A 17,842-nucleotide genomic window follows, 5' to 3' on the forward strand; every position below is an offset into this window, starting at 1 on the left:
TCCCGCGTGCATACAGCGCCAAACCTGACCTCCAGCGCCCTCTAGACGACTCCTCCCCTACGCCCGGGGGGTGGCGAGGTGACTCTCCTCGCCTCCCACAGACTTCAGCCTCGCATCCGGGACTGAACGGTGCGCCTGCGCACAGGCGGCAGCTCCACAGGCAGTCCCCGCCCATCCCCTGGCCTCACCAAACACCGCGATACCCTCCCTCAGGTTCACAGCCCCAACCGCTCTGCCGACCTGGAACCTTCTAAGCTCAGGAGCACGCGCCTTGCGGCCCTTAACATCCAGACTCCGCCCTCTCCTGGCCACGCCCTCTTCCGTCAGGGAGTTCACCGCCCTCACGCCACGCCAATCATCCACATCTTTCCTGGCCAACTTCGCAACAGGCTTCTGATTGGCTAATCTTGGGGGCTAATGCAGCGAAGGGGCGGTGACGATAGGCTGGAAACACGTTCCGGCCTTACAGAGAGAGCGTAGGTGATTGGTCGACACCGTTGTCCAATCAGTGGTGGGCTGTCGGATTCAAACCGGGCTCGTTCGGCTTGCGGTCGGTTGGTCTCAGTAGAGTCGTTGCTTTGGTCCGTCTTGGTCGTGTTGCTCTTTGCGCTCGCTCTTCGCATCCCGTCGCTTCGGTTCAGCGCAGGCTACCCGCCCTCTTGCAGGATGGCCCATAAACAGATCTACTACTCCGACAAATACTTTGATGAGCACTACGAGTACCGGTAAGCCGGCCGGCCGGGCTCCCTCAGCCGCGGCCCTGAGTGGGCCTGAGTTGGAACCAGGGGCCAGGGCCGGGAGTCGGGGTCGAACCTCATCCAGCTGGGGTCTGGGTCCAGGCCGGGGCCGGAGAGAAGTTGGAGCCGCGGCCGTGTCAGGGCCCGGCCGTCCTGGCGGGAGCGCGAGGCTCCCCTCGCTTGGCGGCCCGGCCCAGCCGGCTTCCGCCCTTTGTTCCAGTCTGTGAGGAGGACAAGGCTCGGGCGGGGAAGGGGCCTCTTCTGGTGCTGTGTCAGGCCTTAAAGGGAAGGGGCCGAGGGCCGAAGCGGACCCGCAGTGGCCAAAATCTAGCCCGTTTCCTGTAGCAGCGTAGCGATTCTTAAGAACTTTTCCTCCAAGTTGGCTTCCTGCAAATCCCGTCTCAGTCGGAGCGGGCGCCGGGCTGTCGGAAGAGTAGTTGTAGTTTGATAACATCGTCAGAGCAACTTTTTTATTTTTATTTTTTTGCATTTGAAGTTAACGGCACTAAAAATGTTGCTGGGGGGAGGGGAAGTCCCCGAAAAATGAACTTCCCTTGGGGTTTGAAATGTGTATTGAGTTTGGCGACTTTGGTGGCCGCTGGTGCCGATTAACCCTCATGGGTCATTAAAAGAGCTTCCTTTGGAGACTAAATTGAGAACTCTAGTGGACTTGGGGCATTTTTTTCCGGCTAGTGTATACCTGCCAAGTAGTTTTTGGCTTTGAGGGATACTTGACTTTTGCATCATGAAGTGAGGCTCTAGAGAGTAGAGTGTAGTTTAGTTGCTAAATTAATCTGTTAAATAGACAAATTGGACGGTGTTAGGGAGGAAAGTTCTTAGCCTTAAACTGGGGCGTGGCTTCAAAGACCAGCCCCACCCAGTTCCCCTGGGCGGTGTCCAGGACGTGGCGTTCTAGAAAACTACCAACGGGTAGGAGGGGCCAAGCAGTGACCTGGTTTTACGTCTGCTCTCCTTTTAGATTACGTTTCCCAGAATGCTGTTTGAGTCAGAAAGGATTTAACAGTGGGTGGTCTCTTTTTCTCCCCTTAGTACCTTAGAAATCTATATTCTCTGGAGAAAAACTTGAGGATTTCTCTGGGCAGCTCACAGATTAGTAATACCTTCATTGTTTCACATTCCTAGTTGGAAAAGTCTTTTTTTTTTTTTTTTTTTTTTACTATAGATGATAAATTTGAAGTAGATTGTCTTTTTATGTGGTAACAACGAACTGTACTGTTCTAGTCCTGTAAAATGTTGGCATAATGTTCTTGGCAATATGACAATATGCCATATTGGCCATATGTTGGCGTGATGTCAGACAAGAGTCTCTCTGGGACTGTCCTGTAATGGGCGGAATGTAAACTATAATCTTTCCAAAATCTGGAAAAATATTAATTGTGAAACGTCTCACTCCTAGTAGTACTTTTTAGAACTTTGCCTGCAGTAATCCCATTTCTAGTTTCAGGATTCTAACATAATCATCAATGAGCACTAAGTAAACTAGACTGTGCTATCAAAAAGTTAACCTAATTTACTAAGTGGTTTGTGTGGAGTAATGAGTAAAAGAAAATCCTGTGGTATCTGAAATGATACATTTAATCCATTGTTAATTAGTGTTAGTCTTTATTGACCAAGCCACTTGCCTTTATCTAACGAGACAGTAACTGATCTCCAGAGATACTTTAGACTGATGATGAGTCACTGAGGTGTGATACTAGGGTAGTTTTTATATAAGGTGGTTCAGCATGCAGTATGAATTTCAAAAGCTGGTATTTGTTTTATATTAGTATTTTTCCCATCCACAACTGTCTGCCCTCATGATTGTATCTTGCAGTGTTGTCTTAGTAGCTACTTTGTTTATACCTAACAGCCTTTACTTTCCCTCACCCTCTGTGACAAGCCCTTGGTGCTGAAATAAATGTTGGATTTTGAAAAATTTCCCTTACATGTAGTTAGAAATATATAGTTAAACCATGCAGAAAAAAATATATATATAGGTAGAATTCTCATCTGAGTTTGAAGCTGCTTAAAGATTTTTCCCTTATTATCAAATCTTGATGAAGGTGAACCTGTTTCCATGGTTTATAGAGAAGGTAAGGTAGGGGTTGTGACTTCTATCTAAACATACATGTTGTAGGGCATACATAATAGGAGTACAAAAGCTAGTTAGTATTTTACTTTCTCTTGAGACTAATCAACAATTACGTAGAAGAAATAAAGTAACAGGCTATTTGCAGAGCCTTAACAGCAAATGTTAAAGCAGTATTTCAGGAGTGAATGCGGTAACTGTTAAGTATTACCAATTATGGTATTAAGCATAATTTGACTTGGTGGCCTTACGGCCATCAAGCAACATAATACAATTGTTTTAAGGCTTGATTATGTTCCACAAATTATAGCAAATTGGTGCTTAACCAACCAGTCACAGGATAGAAATTAAGTTGATGACAGTGCTTATTACGGGTTATGGGTTCAGTTCTTGTATGCCAGAAAATGTGACGAGATTGCACCTTTCTCACCCCTAGCCAACAAATTCACATGTAGATATCCACATTGGTCAAAAAATTGGTGGTGATGGCTAACTCTCTATAAAATTACTGTTGCTACTGGAAGCAATAAAAATGAGACTGGGAATTTTGATTTTTTTTTTTTAAAGATCCTTATGGGGGGTACATACTTGTTTTTAAGACTTTCAGAGCTACAGTTGTACCTATTCTTGATGATTAGACATTGAATATCATATGCCTTAGGATTACAGATTAAAAGTTTTGGATAGGCCAGTAACTTATTGGAAAACCAAAGGTCCATGTTTGAGGTAGCAGGTACATGTATATGTGCAATTAGCGTTCAGTTTTTTTGCTTTTAATTTTGAACAAAGTATAAAGCAACTTTTGAAGTTTATACAAGGTCTACTACAAATCTATAATGCTGAGTAACAGGGAAAGGTAACTGTCACAAGTTAAAGATTTTTTTCCCTCTTTCGTAAAAGGCTACCTGGGTCTGCTGATAGCTTCTACAATCAGGGGCCATTTGCTATTTATAATCACTTCTGTAATCTTAGTTGGCTTCTTTAGCTCCCTGATTACGTCATATTTTTCTCATAACCAAGAGGAAGGAGAAAAAAAGGATTGGGCCTGTTTTCCTTTTGAGTATGCTTTCCATAATTTGCGTATTTTGTGCTTATATCCTGTTGGGTCCAGGAATTAATCACTTGTGACCAGAGGTAGCTTGCAGGGGAGGCTAGTATGTTTTGGATGGCTATGTGTCCCACTTTGGGGTTGGCTTTTTTTTTTGAGGTTGTTCTTGAAGAAGATTGAGACAACTGGCAAACAGTCTCTATTAGGGGAAAAAGTTAATCATAATAAAACTCCTTCTACTTTTGGACTGCATATTCTTTTTTGGTACATGGGAAGTGTCTGGGCCAGGGATTTAATTGAACCGCAGCAGCGTGCCAGACCAGGGATGGAACTCTTGCCTCCGGAAGCGACTTGAGCTGCTGCAATAGTCGAATCCTTCATCCACTGTGCCATAGTAGGAACTCCTTGGACTCATGTTCTTACCTATAATTTGAGCACAGACCATCAAAAATCAGAATGACAGGTAGGAGTTCACGTTGTGGCTCAGAGGAAACAAATCTGACTAGCATCCTTGAAGACACAGGTTCGATCCCTGGCCTCACTCAGTGGGTTAAGGATTCAGCATTGCTGTGGCTGTGGTGTAGGCTGGTGGCTACAGTTCCAATTTGACCCCTAGCCTGGGAACCTCCATGTGCCTCGGGTGCAGCCCTAAAAAGACACCCCACCCTCCAAAAAAATGAAAGGTAGTCCTTAAGATTGGCAATGGTAATGTAATAGGGTTGGTTTAAAGAATTCTGCTCTAAGGACAAAAAAACTCAAATTTTAAGTATCTTGAAGATGCATTTGTGAAGTAATCATTATTGTAGGAAAGGCATATTTACATACAGCACTAATATTTGGCTATATTTTTTAACAGGCATGTCATGTTACCCAGAGAACTTTCCAAACAAGTACCCAAAACCCATCTGATGTCTGAAGAGGAGTGGAGGAGACTTGGTGTCCAACAGAGTCTAGGCTGGGTTCATTACATGATTCATGAGCCAGGTAAGTTTTGCTATTTAGGGAAGTATTAATTGAATTAAAATAGTAATGGTTGTTAAATTTTTTAGTAATAGTGACATTCAGTGATATCGAAAAGTAACTCTGAAAGGCTCGACTATTTTTGAATGACTGGTATATAAAATACCACGAGTGAAAATAATGCATTATTCTACCTGCAAAAATAATGTATGAAGTAAAAAAAATAGTGAACTCAAGTGTGCTACTATGTTCACTGCTTGTTTCTTGAGTGCTTATGCTATTATGTGGTATTTACCAGGGTTTTCCAGATACTAAACTAGACTAATCGGAGTTCTTGTCATGGCACAGTGGAAATGAATCTGACTAGGAACCATGAGGTTATGGGTTCGATCCATGGGCTTGCTCAGTGGATTAAGGATCCAGAGTTGCGGTGAGCTGTGGTGTAGGTCAAAGACACTGCTCAGATCTGGCATTGCTGTGGCTGTAGCATAGGCCAGCAGCAACAGCTCCAATTAGACCCTAGCCTGGGAACCTCCATATGATCGTACTAAGCAACTAAGGACCTTTACTGTAGACTCCTGGTTAGTTCCCCACCTACTGAAATAGAAACTACTCCTGGGACCTGCATTTTTTCAATGAATTCTTTTCCCCACAAGAGGGAACCCTTTACTTTTCACTGGAATTGAGATTCTAAAGATAGAAACCATTCTCCTTGACTCTCAGGTAACTTAGTTTCCATCCCTTTTTTCATATACCTCAATAAGTAACATTGACTATATTTTACTTTATTTTGGTTCCGTTGAGAATTCTTTGAATTTTTGTTGAATGAATCAAAATTCACCGTATTCACAAATGATATAAAACATTTTCTTTCCACAGAACCACACATTCTTCTCTTTAGACGACCTCTTCCAAAAGATCAACAAAAATGAAGAACATCTGGGGATCGTCAGTTAAATCTTTGTCAAATTTAATGTATATGTGTATATAAGGTAGTATTCAGTGAATACTTGAAAAATGTACAAATTGTTCATCCATACCTGTGCATGAGCTGTATTCTTCACAGCAACAGAGCTCAGTTAAATGCAACTACAAGTAGGTTACTGTAAGGTGTTTAAAATTTCTTCTAGTCAGTTTTTTCTTAATATAAGTGCCTGTTTGACTTTACCTGTTGCTTTTGTTAAATAAAGTTTGTATGTTGCATTTATCATGGTTTGAAGTTATTGAGGTTTGTTTTCTCATTTAATTTGTGACTATTGAGGATGTTTGATTTCATTCAGTTTTATATTTTTGGTCCTGAAGAAATAAATTCACTTTAGAAAAGTAAAAAGTTAAGTGTCTTTAAACCCATTAGCTTAGTGTGGGTTTAAATTTACCAAGGAACTAAGAATCATGGATATATTTAATAGAGCCAAAGTAGATTTTATAGCTCTGTTGTTAATCTAGTTCCTGGAGAACTGGCTAGAATCTTCAATTGAACAAAAGCCCAATTTAATATTTTCAGGCTGCTTCCACTTATCTAAGAAATGCCGCACCTAGTAATCTTGGAAGAAACCACTTAATCCCATTTCTCCAAGTGCCAAGTGGGGACAAAGTTTCATAAAATATCACAGCATTTGAAAACTTGGAAAGCACTCTTCTGTGCCATGTGTGTTTTGTGTCTGTTAAATTGCTTTTAGCTGCTAGGGATATTTTAGAGTTAATGCAAACACAAGCTTTTATGGTCATCTCTGCAGCATATGGAGCTCCCAGGCCAGGGATCAGATATAAGCCACAACTAGCCAGATCCTTAACCCACTGGGCGAGGTGGGGAGGGTCAGACCCTCATCCTCATGGATACTAGTTGAGTTCTTAACCTGCTGGGCCACAAAGGGAACTCGGAGAAGCCTTTTTGTCAGTAAGTGTAAGAAAGAACTAGTGTGGTAGTCCTCTGTGTGCCCCTCTCTCTAGAAAGGGTTGCCTTTACAGGTAGGACAATAAATACAGAAGGGTGGTGATGGACAGGAGCATAGAACTTAATCCCATCCCCAGGGTCCAGTCAGAAGTATGGGGTTAGGCCAACAGAAAGATGTCAGAACTGGTAAATAGTAAACTATTGTACTCAGCATGTTGGGAGGGAGGGGCGACACCTCCCCCTCAATCTCCAGCACGGCTTACTGTCAGACCTAGGCCTCTCCCCACTCTGGAGGTTTGGGTGTGTCCAAGTATGTATAATTGACCTGTGGGACTCTGCACACAAGGACACCAGGAGAACTGGAGCTTTTTGCATTTACTGTTTGAAATACCTGGTAGTTACTCAACAGAGGAAAATCTGCAGTTAGCCTCCAGTTTAGGATTTTCAACATAATTAACACCTATTGATCAAACAGCCTGCACTTTTCTTCCCCAAACAAGACTCTTGGTTCTGCGCTGCCCCTGCCTCCCCTCCTTCCCCCCAAGTCTCCAGGGCACTGCCATCATTTTCCCATCCTAACGCCTCCAATCCTGTGGATTGCCGTTTTCCATCTTCCATTCCCAGCACATTTTCTTCCTACTGGTCAGAAGCCATTTGTGGAACCAAGTAGTTTTGAAATTCTCTGGTTACTACCAAACTGCCTTAGATTCCTTAAAGTCTAAAATGCCGTCTTGCTGGCTTTCTCCCTTAGCAGGAATACAGAGTATGCAGGTCCTTTAGGTTCCAAACCTCCCCACAGACCCGTGCCCGCCACCCTGTGCACCAGGCCTGGCAGACCGCATTCCGGGGGGGGTCCTCCGCGGCCTTTTCGGAGAGAAAATCGTGTAACTCCACACTCAACACGAACGCTGCAGCGCCGCCTCAGACGTACACCCCACCGACCATTTCGCGCAAGCTCAGAGCTGCCGCCGCCGTGAGCACTTCCGGCCGGAAGCAGGGCGGGGCCGAGGCGCGTTTTTGTGGCGCATTTCCTGGCGTCAGCTCCGAAGGCGGAAAAGCGGAGAGAGCGACGGGCTTCGCCCCGGCCAGCCTGCCCTCCTTCTAACCGCCCGCCATGGCGTCGGAGGGGCCGCGGGAGCCCGCGGGCGAGGTGAGGCTGGCGACTCAGAGGGCCCCGGAGTGTTGTCCGGGAGCGGGAGGGGTAGGAAGAAGACGCGCGGACCAGAGGCTGGTTGGACTGGGGGTGTCGGGGCAGGCGGCCGGGGTCCCCTGCCCCCAGGTCTTTCCACACGGCCTGCGATTAAACAGGATGAGGAAGGACGCGGTCAACCGAGGTTGCCGACGGGCTGCGCGACCAGTCCGGCTCACCACATGAGGGCTGGAACAGCTTGTTTAAAGTAGCTGGTTGAGACGTTTTTGAAGCGGAAGTCTCTGCTCGACTTGCTCAGGGTAACCTCTAGAAAGGAGTCCTGGCACTCACATAAATCGACTTTCGAACTATTTAAGAACCGTGATTATAAACTGTTAGTGAAAGTAAATCTCTCAATACAGATCTAAAAACTGAAAGAAAAAAACAGCAAGTTTTTATATTCAAATTCCAAAGGCTTCTGGCGATTAAAAAGGTTTTCCAGCAAAGATTGCTTTTGCGTTACAACAAAAGTGTTTTGCAGAGGGAAAAGTGGTTCTCAGAGGGAAAAGCAGCTGTTTTAAGTTCTTTGAGAAATCTAATGGAAATAAAGCTTCCGCAATGTGTTTTGAGTGTTTCGGTTAAGTTCCACGTCCTCGGATATCCCTAACTCAGCTAAGAGAAGTAAACTGCGTGAAAACTAAGGGAAACGGTGTCAGTTTCGGTTTTAACTATATAGTCTGGGTTGGATTTTACTCCCACTTTCGTTAGTTCTTTATTTTTCATTTTTAACATTTGGTAGCCTGCTTTTTTTTCTATTGAAAAAGCTTTTGGGGAGAAATTGTTAGCGAACAAATTATTGTCTTTGCTGTGTAGAAGTATTTGGCACTGGGATTAACATTTTTGGGGCTTCTACAAGGGAGGGTCTCTCTTGATTTTGCGTTGTTTTGTTTTGACTTGGTTGATCTCAGAAGGTATGTAGCCACCACCCCCCTTTTTCCCTCAGGGCATCAAGTTGTCAGCAGATGTCAAACCGTTTGTCCCCAAATTTGCTGGACTCAGTGTGGCATGGTCAGAATCTTCAGAAACACGGGTTTTCCCCAGCTGTGCAGCCACGACTTACTATCCATGTGTCCAGGAACTAGCAGTGCCTGAGTATGTATTCTTTCAAACATCTTATCTTACCTTATTGCTTGGCTTTAATGGTGATTAGAAATATGCTGATTTGAAGTATGCTGCAGCTAACACATTAAAGTTGTCAGAATAACTATAGAAGATACTCCTCAGCCAAGAGGGATCTGAGCTTAACTGTGTCCTACACCAAAACCCGAAGCCTCACCTCTCCTTTTTTTCAAACTCATTTCATTATTTTGGGCAAAGGAAGTGTGGACATGGCGTTTCATTTATTAGTTGGAAATGCAGTTACAGTTTGAAACTATATCATGCATCTGATAGGAAATGAAATGGCAGGAATGAGCAGGTGAGAGGAAATGGGGCAAAGAAAAGGCCAAATTAAACTCATGGGTTTTAGGCCTTAACATTGAAAAATCTTGCTCAGGTGTAGGGGGGCCTATCAACCATGGCTGCCTCTTTGTGAGGATGATTCTTTTTTTTTTTTTTTTTTTTGTCTTTTTGCCATTTCTTGAGCCTCTCCCACGGCATATGAAGGTTCCCAGGCTAGGGGTCTAATCAAAGCTGTAGCCGCTGGCCTACACCAGAGCCACAGCAACACTGGATCTGAGCCATGTCTGCAACCTACACCCCAGCTCATGGCAACACCGGATCGTTAACCCACTGAGCAAAGGGCAGGGACCGAACCCGCAACCTCATGGTTCCTAGTCGGATCCGTTAACCACTGCGCCACGACGGGAACTCCTGTGTGGATGATTCTTTTGGAAATTGAGGGGGTTAGCTTTTAGCTGTTGTGCTTTATATGTGTCCTGTGGAGATGGATTCTACAATTTGGCTAAAAATTCTTCTAGATTTTAGTTGAAAGAAGGCTTCTATTGTCTTTGAAGTGATTTTTTTTTTCCTTTCCAGGATTTATTCATTGGTATTTACAAAATGATTTCCATTATTAGCTGAATTTAGAGAATTGATTATTAAACCTTTCACATAATTTTGTAGTTAACTTGTAGATTTAATTTTAAAGGATATCTTATGCTTATATGAAAATCCTTGTCTTTATTAACCTCTCTTAGGGGTCAGATTTGTTTCCTTTTTCCCCAGTAACTGCATGATATGATTGAAAATAGTTTTATTGTCCCTTTTAGAGCCACACCCACAGCACATGGAAATTCCCAGGCTAGGGGTTAAATTGGAACTGTAGCTGCCAGCCTATACCACAGTCACAGCAACTCAGGATCTGAGCCATGTTGGCAACCTGCATACCCCACAGCTTATGACAACACTAAATCCTTAACCCACTGAGCAAGGCCAGGGATCAAACCTGCATCCTCATGAATACTAGTCAGATTCATTATCCCTGAGCCATGACAGGAACCCCCCCAAATTATATTTTTTTTTTTGACAAAAATTGAAGCCCTGCCTACATGTGCAGAAGGTTTTTGGTAGGAATATCAAATTTTCCATTGTAATTTCATCCTTGGTAAAGAAGAGATTGTCATGGGTCTCATTTGAGTCATTTCCTGCCAAGGGTGGCTCACATGATAAAATACGAGATATTTCTCAGTCTGATAAGGTTCTAAGCCATCTGCTGGGTGAAATTCTAGTGACCCAAAATAAAACATTCATATAGCTAAAGCAGCATTCTGGCGGTAACATGAATTGAGACTAATCAGATGCTCAAGGATGCTCAGTGCTGAATTTAAACATCATGTTTCTTAACTTCATCTCTTTATAGCTTTGATTTTTTTTTTTAGTGTAATTATGGAAAAGATTGGCTTACTGTATTCCTGCCTGGCAAGAAAACAATTCAGGACAAAGGTGGCATGAAACTAAAGGGCAAGATTAGAAAGGACAAGAGCCTTTAAAGTGAGGACGAAATGGTGACACTTTACACAGTGGACAAGTGATTAGTCAAAAACTTTTTTTAAATTATAGTTGATTTACAAAGTTTTGTCAATTTCTGCTGTACAGCACTATCTAGTCAATTCTAATATAAGTTAAGAATTGAATTGTAGTCAGATTTCCTTTAAATGCAGTTATCTCACTGCCTTGAAAAAAGGAGTAGACCTAGGGAGTTCCTGTTGTGGCTCAGCGATAACAAACCCAACTAGGATCCATGAGGATGTGGGTTCTGTTTCTTGCCTCGCTCAGTGAATTAAGGATCCAGCGTTGCCATGAGCTGTCATGTGGGTCTTATACGCATCTCGAACCCCGTGCTGCTGTAGCCATGGCGTGGACCATCAGTTATAGCTCCAGTCTGACCCCTAGCCTGGGAACCTTCACATGCCACAGGTGTGGGCCTTAGAAGCAAAAAAATTAAAAAAGAAAGAAAGAAAAAAAGGAGTAGACTTTAATAGAAAAGAACAGCTTCTCTTTCCCTCTTGTTCCCCTGTAGCAACTTAATTCTGTATGACCTTACAGGAGGAGAGTGACCTTTTACAGAATATCTACCTCTAGTACTTCTAAGAGTGCACTCCAGGGGGCTTCATTTATTCATTTGAAGTTAATTATTGAAGGGTTTCTATATGGAAAGCACTAGTTGCTATGCTCCTATTTTTGCCAGTCTTATATAGACTTAAACTTGTGGAGATGGAAGAAAATACACTACCAGTCTTCTCCAGGTTTACATTATAGACAAGTATCAGTAGAAGTATTCTGGTTTATAGAATTGGTCATTTTTGGGAAGTACTGAGTATTTGTGTAATGAACAAAGAAAATTCTCTGTTCCCAGTGAAGTCCCCAGACAATGACTTTGTTAATTGTCATAGTACATGCTTTTTGACAAATCCTGTGCAGCAAACACATCCGTGAGGATACAGGTGTTTGGTTTGGAAATTACTGTATAAGTTCATTTTTTTCATGTTTGGTACAATCCATGGCATCGACAGGGAGGTATAGTGTTATCTTTACACAGGAGAAACTGAAGCTAGAAATGCTTGTCCAGGGCTCCTCGGACAGGTAGCACCAGGACCACAGTTAGTATCCAGTTCTTCTGACACGAGTTCAGTTTTATTTCCCAAAGCTATCATGGCTGTCGGTAAAGTTGAGCTGTTTCAGTATCTTGCCGTATGCTGTGAAAATCACAGTGCCAGTGGATGCTTTTAAGTTAAACCTCTCGTCTGTGAGAATCGGCGATTCTCCACAGAGTGTGGCTCTCATGTCAAGTGGGTGGGTGGACGAGTGGCTGGATTTCTGAAAGGTCCTGGCCTGGTCACAGGGCACTGGATGCAAGTATATGTTTGGGAGACAGTAGAGGAGTAAGTCCCCTTGTTAGGTGGGAAGCTGTTAGTCCGTTAGCCGATGTGGTACAGATGAAAAGTTTTAAGTTTGCTGGCTGGGAAATAGGGAGCTTTGGGGGTGGTGGGCTGTGTTTTGAGTGGGGTCATGATAATCACTTCTGGACTGGTTCCACTTTATTTTTTAATTTTTTTGCTTTTTAGGGCCACACACATGGCATATGGAGGTTCCCAGGCTAGGGGTCAAATTGGAGCTACATCTGCCAGCCACAGCCACAGCCACACAGGCTCTGAGCTGCGTCTGTGACCTACGCCACAGCCACAGCAACGCGGGATCCGAGCCGCGTCTGCAACCTACGCCACAGCTCACGGCCACGCCGGATAGTTAACCCACTGAGCAAGGCCAGGGATCGAAGCCACAACCTCATGGTTCCTGGTCGGAGTTTCTTCCGCTGCGCCATGACGGCAACTCCTGGACTGGTTCAACTTAAAGGGAGAGGGGCTTGAGGGCTCTAATTGGGTTCCAGGCATTGGAAATAGAGAAGAAAATACATGGAGACCTGCTGCAACAAAAAAGGGTTCAGTGGTTGTCCACAAGGGTTTTGTTGGGAAAGATGCTGTAGCAGTTTACAGTTGAATACGTGGAAAAGTTTGGGATCATTGATGAGAATATAAGTTGGCAATAGGGCTGGCTTGGGGACCAGATGTTATATTTAGATTTACATGTGTCAGAGGTGGGAAAAGTGAATCATTACGTGGAAATGACCTGAAAGTTAGAGATGGAGGCCTGCAAGTAGAGAAAGTGCTGGAATTCAGGTATATATGTGAAGTCCTGAGCAGAATGATGAGACCTTCAAACATAGAGTATCTGACAGAAGGGGCCATGCCTTGGAGGAGCCTTTGGAAGATGGGTGAGAGCAAGGAGTGGGCAGAGGTTGCTAAGTCCAGGCTAGTGAAGTTTTTCAGGTGATGTGTTAAAAGGACCAGACCAGTAGGCACCATGTAGTAGAGGCTGCGGATCTTGGCAGGAAAGAGGTCCTGGGAGACTTGGGGATTGTTGGTAGTGATGGTAAGGGGGAGTGGAGCGGAGAGGTTAGCAGGGGAGTTAGCTTTAGGAGATCAGCCGCTAATATCAAAGGGAGGGCGCAGGATGAGATGGCGGGGCATAAAGGAAGTGTATTATTGTGGCTAAGGGTCATCTGGGTGGTTCGTGGCAACTGGAATTTTAAGGACGAGCCATTTGAAGCCCTGGTAGTTGCTGTAGTTGTCTCTGAGGTTTTATGTTGTCTCTTGTTCTCTGCATGTAATTGTATTTGCCTTGGATGGAAAGGAAAAATAACAACTTTCCAGAGGAAAAAGGCCCAGTGAGGGGATAGAAACTCAAGTGACTGGTCCAAAGTGGGAAACCAAACCAAGGTCTCCTGATTCACGGGTGAAAATTTTCTACATGACGACAGAAAAATTGTTCCTTTCCACCTCCCCTTCCTTCTGCACCTAAACTCCACTGGATTGTTCATATGTCTATTTTTTGGATGTGGGATGGTCTTTTTTTTTTTTTTTAATGGCCGCACCTGTGGCACATGGAAGTTCCTGGGCCAGGGATTGAAGCTGAGCCTCAGCTGTGACCTACACCACAGCTGAGGCCTATGCCACAGTATTGTGCCAGGCTGGGGATTGATCCATGCCTCTAGTGACCCAAGCCGCTGCAGTTGGTGTGACCAGAAACTCCAGGATAATCTTTTTAAGAGTTTTTTTAAATTATTGTTGTATCTGCCCATCTTCTCTTGTGAAGAATAGGTTCTTCACCTTCATCTGCTCCTCATTAGATTTTCTGAGCATCAAACAAGATAAAACAGATTCACATCTAGGGTTAGCATCTGGAGAGTGGGATGAAGCTTTGAATCTTTCTCTTTGCAGCACTAGGCCAGGTGTTCTGTGGGACAGAAAAAGGTCAGTAAAAGAGGGTTTGTTGGGATTTTAATTAGGAATAAATATTTCATTATTAGAATCAATTGTTTATAAGTAAACCATCTTATAAGATCTAAACTTATAAAATATCATGAATAGACAGTGATACCAGGCAGTCCGGTTTAATTCAGTGCTGCAGTGAACATTCTCATGTGTTGTAGGTCTTGCCATTAGATAATGACTCCTTTTCTTTAGTGCATGCAGGCTCTTACTTGCAGCCAAGTTGAAACAGACCTCTAAGTGCTGCCTGCCTGTATCTCCTGATAGTCGAACATTTGAAAGATTGTACGTGATATCTCATCATTAGCTTTGGATCTTCCTGCCTTTCATTGGACCAGTGTACTTTGGGATTTCATTGATTTGCTACAAGAAAATTTGAAGCTCTGGAAAAATCACAGAAACATCTGCTGGTGCTTGTTTGTGGAAATGAAAAGAATGTGATTTGTGTTAACTCAGCTGCTTAGCATTTTGTCATTGTATCAGCTTTCATTGCAAAATGGTTGGAACCTCTGGCCTTGTACCAAATTTGCTAAAAAGTCAATGTTTATATTTTGGTTTAGCCTAGCAGCTTGCGACAGTTGAGGCAATAGCAGCATTCACAGATGGACCATCTTGTGCATAGTGTCCCCTTTGCAACTCCGGCCCTGCAAGTGAGCAAAGCACAGGATGTGGCAGTGAGCTTGGAACAGGGAAGGGGCTGGGCAGGCTGTCTGTGGGTGTCCAGAGATCTTGGGAGGCAGGCCCTGTGAATGGCTGGGGTAGAGGTTGAATGGGCAGTGGGGGCTTTATAAAAGCCCCCTTTAGAGAGAGAATAGTCTGGTTGGCTCTTTTGGCCAGGGTTGCTGAGAGAGGCTTTTTCAAATATTCAACAGCATGAGAGTGAAAAGCTGCTGGGGCTTCTTTGGGCTTTTCTCTAATGTCCCTTATTATAATAGAGTCCTGTCTTGGAGGTTCCACCGAAGTGATGAAAAAAATAGAACTAAGTTCTCAGCTTTCTTTGCAGGTTAAGAAAGAAGTGCTCAGAGGTCTTACTTGGTTTGTTTTGTTTTGGTTTTTTGTTGTTGTTGTTGGGCTGCACCTGTGGCATATGGAGGTTCCGAAGCTGGGGGTTGAATTGGAGCTTTAGTTGCGGGCCTACAAGCACAGCCACAGCAACACCAGATCTGAGCCATGTCTGTGATCTACAGCGCAGCTAATGGCAATGCCGGATCCTTAACCCACTGAGCCAGGCCAGGGATCAAACCTTTGTCCTCACAGATACTAGTTAGATTTGTTTCCGCTGAGCCATGGTGGAACTCCAGTTGGGTTTTAATTAGAGGTATTTCAGTGCTGGAATGAATGACCTCAAAAATAATAAAAAATTTATATTTGTTTATTACAAAATATTAAGCTCTTTGGTTTTTGGTATGAAATCTACAACTAAAATTTACCCTTTTTATTTAGACAGAAACTCTATACTGAAGGAATGGCTTTTGGAGCTTCAACTTTTCCACCTCAGTATTTATCTTCTGAGATCACTCTTCATCCATACGCCTATCCTCCTTACACCCTGGAGTCCTCACAAAATGTATGCCCTGCGCCTGGCTCCCAGTATGATTACAACCAACCCACTTGTTTTGGAGGTTTTCAAACAGTGAAGCCACGAAATGAGCACATAGTGAAGCCACGAAACGAGCACATGTACCCTCTCCCACAAGACATGAAAGCTCTGTTTAAGGTCTATAAATGTTTTGGGTTTTGTTGGTCACTTTAGCATTTAAAACATTAAGAACTGGTCAGTTCTTACATGTTATTTAAGTGCTACTTACCTTTTTGAGCTATTGGAAATTTGATTTGATCAAACCTTTTTTAAAAAAAAAATCATTGATTTGTGAGTACTTATGAATTTGCAAATTTTACCTTTTTTACAATGATTGTTTTTCTAAATTTATGTTACTTTTTAATCTTCCCTGCAGAAGAAAACCTATGATGAGCAAAGGTTTGACAGTAAGAAGACTGATGGACCTATATCATCTGATTTAAAATCAGTTAAAGGTTCACATCCTATGTCCATTCATGCCGAGAGTAGTTTGAAATCAGGTAAAAAAGAACATACCCTGTAGTGTTGTCTACCCTGTCTGCCCCCAGCAATGTTGGCTGTTCTTTGAACTATTTTCATGGGCTTGTTAATCATGAAAAACTTAGACCCTCAGACCTTCTGTGGGGTCCTAGAGTTCTTTCCTCCCAAGGGGAGCTTCTTCGTATGGGCTCTTTGATGTGCTCCCTAACATGTTATTACATTGTTTTATGCAGGAATTTCCTATCAAGTCACATAGCAAGGAGGTGACCAGTCACCTGCCTCAAGACAGGTGTTAAATGAAAGCGAATTATAGGAGTTCCCATCTAGCTTAGCAGGTTGCAAACCTGACTAGTATCCATGAGGATTCGGGTTTGATCCCTGGCTTCATTCAGCGGGTTAAGGCTCCGGCATTGCTGTGTGCTGTGGTGTAGGTCACAGAGTGGCTCAGACCCCGTATTGTTGCTGTGGCTGTGGGGTAGGCCGGCAGCTGCAGCCTCTGATTTGACCCCTAGCCTGGGAACTTCCATATGCTGCAGGTTCAGACCTAAAAAAAAAAAAGATTATAGTCACATCTGTGCTGTATTTGATCGTGTTCATTCCTGAAATAGCTTCTTTGGTATTCTGTTAGGATACTTTTTAATAGGTAGGAGAGTTTGGTTTAAATCCCAACCTAAACGTACCAAACCTGGCCTCAGGACAGTTATTCAGAGGACATGTCTGCTCTGACCTTGAAAATCACCATTCCAGTTTGGAGCTGAAAGTTTTTGATTCTATGTGATGTCTTGTTTTTTTTTCCTGTAGATTATTTACTGTTGTATTTTGATCATAGCTATCACCTGTTTATATAATGACTTAAAACCTTTGTAATAGTGTACTTACTGGTAATGGCTGTCATTTCAGTCACATGAATAATTTTTTGTTACTTGAGTATACATATTTTACTTGAGTATGTATATGTTATGTTACTTGAGTATACATATTTTTTTGGTCTTGAATTCACTCATAAGTCACCTAGTACATAGTAATGTGAAAGGAGATTTGAACAGTTAATTGTAATAACTCTAGCCTTATAATGAAATATTTTTAAGAATTCCCTTCGTGGTGCAGAGGAAACAATCTAACTAGGAACCATGAGGTTTCAGGTTCAATCCCTGGCCTCGCTCAGTGGGTTAAGGATCCGATGTTGTCACGAGCTATGGTATAGGTCACAGACTCAGCTCGGATCCTGTGTTGCTGTCGCTGTGGTGTAGGCTGGCAGCTGTAGCTCTGATCTGACCCCTAGCCTGGGAACCTCCATATGCCCTGTTGCGGCCCTAAAAAGCAAAATAAATAAATAATGCAGGAGCTTAAGGGCATTGCAACCTATAGCATCATTCATTTGCATTTAAAGGAGAAAGATGGGAAAGAGGTTAAAATTTTAGGTGCTTCCCTCCAGTTTGTTCCAGCAAACTAAAATATGGAAAATTTATTATTTAAAAGAAATTTGTGGAATTCTCTGGTGGCTCAGTGGGCTAAAGATCCAGTGTTGTCACTGGGTTTGATCCCTGGCCCGGGAACTTCCACATCCCATGGGTGAGGCCAAAAAAAGGCAGAGTGG

At 43.3% G+C, this 17,842-nt stretch overlaps 2 protein-coding genes and 1 long non-coding RNA gene across 12 annotated transcripts in view; 2 read left to right on the top strand and 1 right to left on the bottom strand.

Moving 5' to 3' along the window:
• Positions 512 to 6,042, top strand: CKS2 (CDC28 protein kinase regulatory subunit 2). The gene is made up of 3 exons (XM_003132790.4): positions 512 to 725; positions 4,731 to 4,858; positions 5,714 to 6,042. The coding sequence occupies exons 1-3, from the start codon at positions 667 to 669 to the stop codon at positions 5,764 to 5,766; spliced, it is 240 nt and encodes a 79-aa protein (XP_003132838.1). The 5' UTR covers positions 512 to 666; the 3' UTR covers positions 5,767 to 6,042.
• LOC102165122 lies at positions 1,885 to 7,718 on the bottom strand. Of its 2 annotated transcripts, none has more exons than XR_307311.3 (2): positions 7,552 to 7,718; positions 1,885 to 4,297 (listed from the first exon to the last, which is right to left on the bottom strand). It is a non-coding gene; the product is annotated as an uncharacterized LOC102165122 (long non-coding RNA). The 2 variants fall into 2 exon arrangements; XR_002338944.1 differs by having other exon boundaries at positions 7,566 to 7,711.
• The window catches only part of SECISBP2 (SECIS binding protein 2), a 43,994-nt gene continuing 33,886 nt past the window's right edge, over positions 7,735 to 17,842 (top strand). For 5 of the 9 annotated variants that reach the window (XR_002338942.1, XR_002338943.1, XM_021074248.1 and 2 more), the window contains exons 1-4: positions 7,735 to 7,878; positions 8,861 to 9,009; positions 15,630 to 15,903; positions 16,142 to 16,265. Coding sequence is in view for 7 of the 9 variants with exons in the window: in XM_021074248.1 (XP_020929907.1) it covers positions 7,843 to 7,878; positions 8,861 to 9,009; positions 15,630 to 15,903; positions 16,142 to 16,265 (583 nt within the window). In the remaining 2 variants the exon portion in view is untranslated. The remainder of the gene's footprint in view (positions 7,879 to 8,860; positions 9,010 to 15,629; positions 15,904 to 16,141; positions 16,266 to 17,842) is intronic. The other 4 variants (XM_021074252.1, XM_005670390.3, XM_021074251.1 and 1 more) reach the window with 3 other exon arrangements.

The sequence above is a fragment of the Sus scrofa genome, chromosome 14 (genome assembly GCF_000003025.6).
Source record: "Sus scrofa isolate TJ Tabasco breed Duroc chromosome 14, Sscrofa11.1, whole genome shotgun sequence".
NCBI lineage: Eukaryota > Metazoa > Chordata > Mammalia > Artiodactyla > Suidae > Sus > Sus scrofa.

Excerpts from the sequence above, each read along its gene's own strand:
- CKS2 (XM_003132790.4), top strand. The coding sequence starts at position 667 with ATGGCCCATAAACAGATCTACTACTCCGACAAATACTTTGATGAGCAC. Across the intron at positions 726-4,730 it reads GATGAGCACTACGAGTACCG|GCATGTCATGTTACCCAGAG; the intron begins GTAAGCCGGCCG and ends ATTTTTTAACAG. Across the intron at positions 4,859-5,713 it reads TTACATGATTCATGAGCCAG|AACCACACATTCTTCTCTTT; the intron begins GTAAGTTTTGCT and ends TTCTTTCCACAG.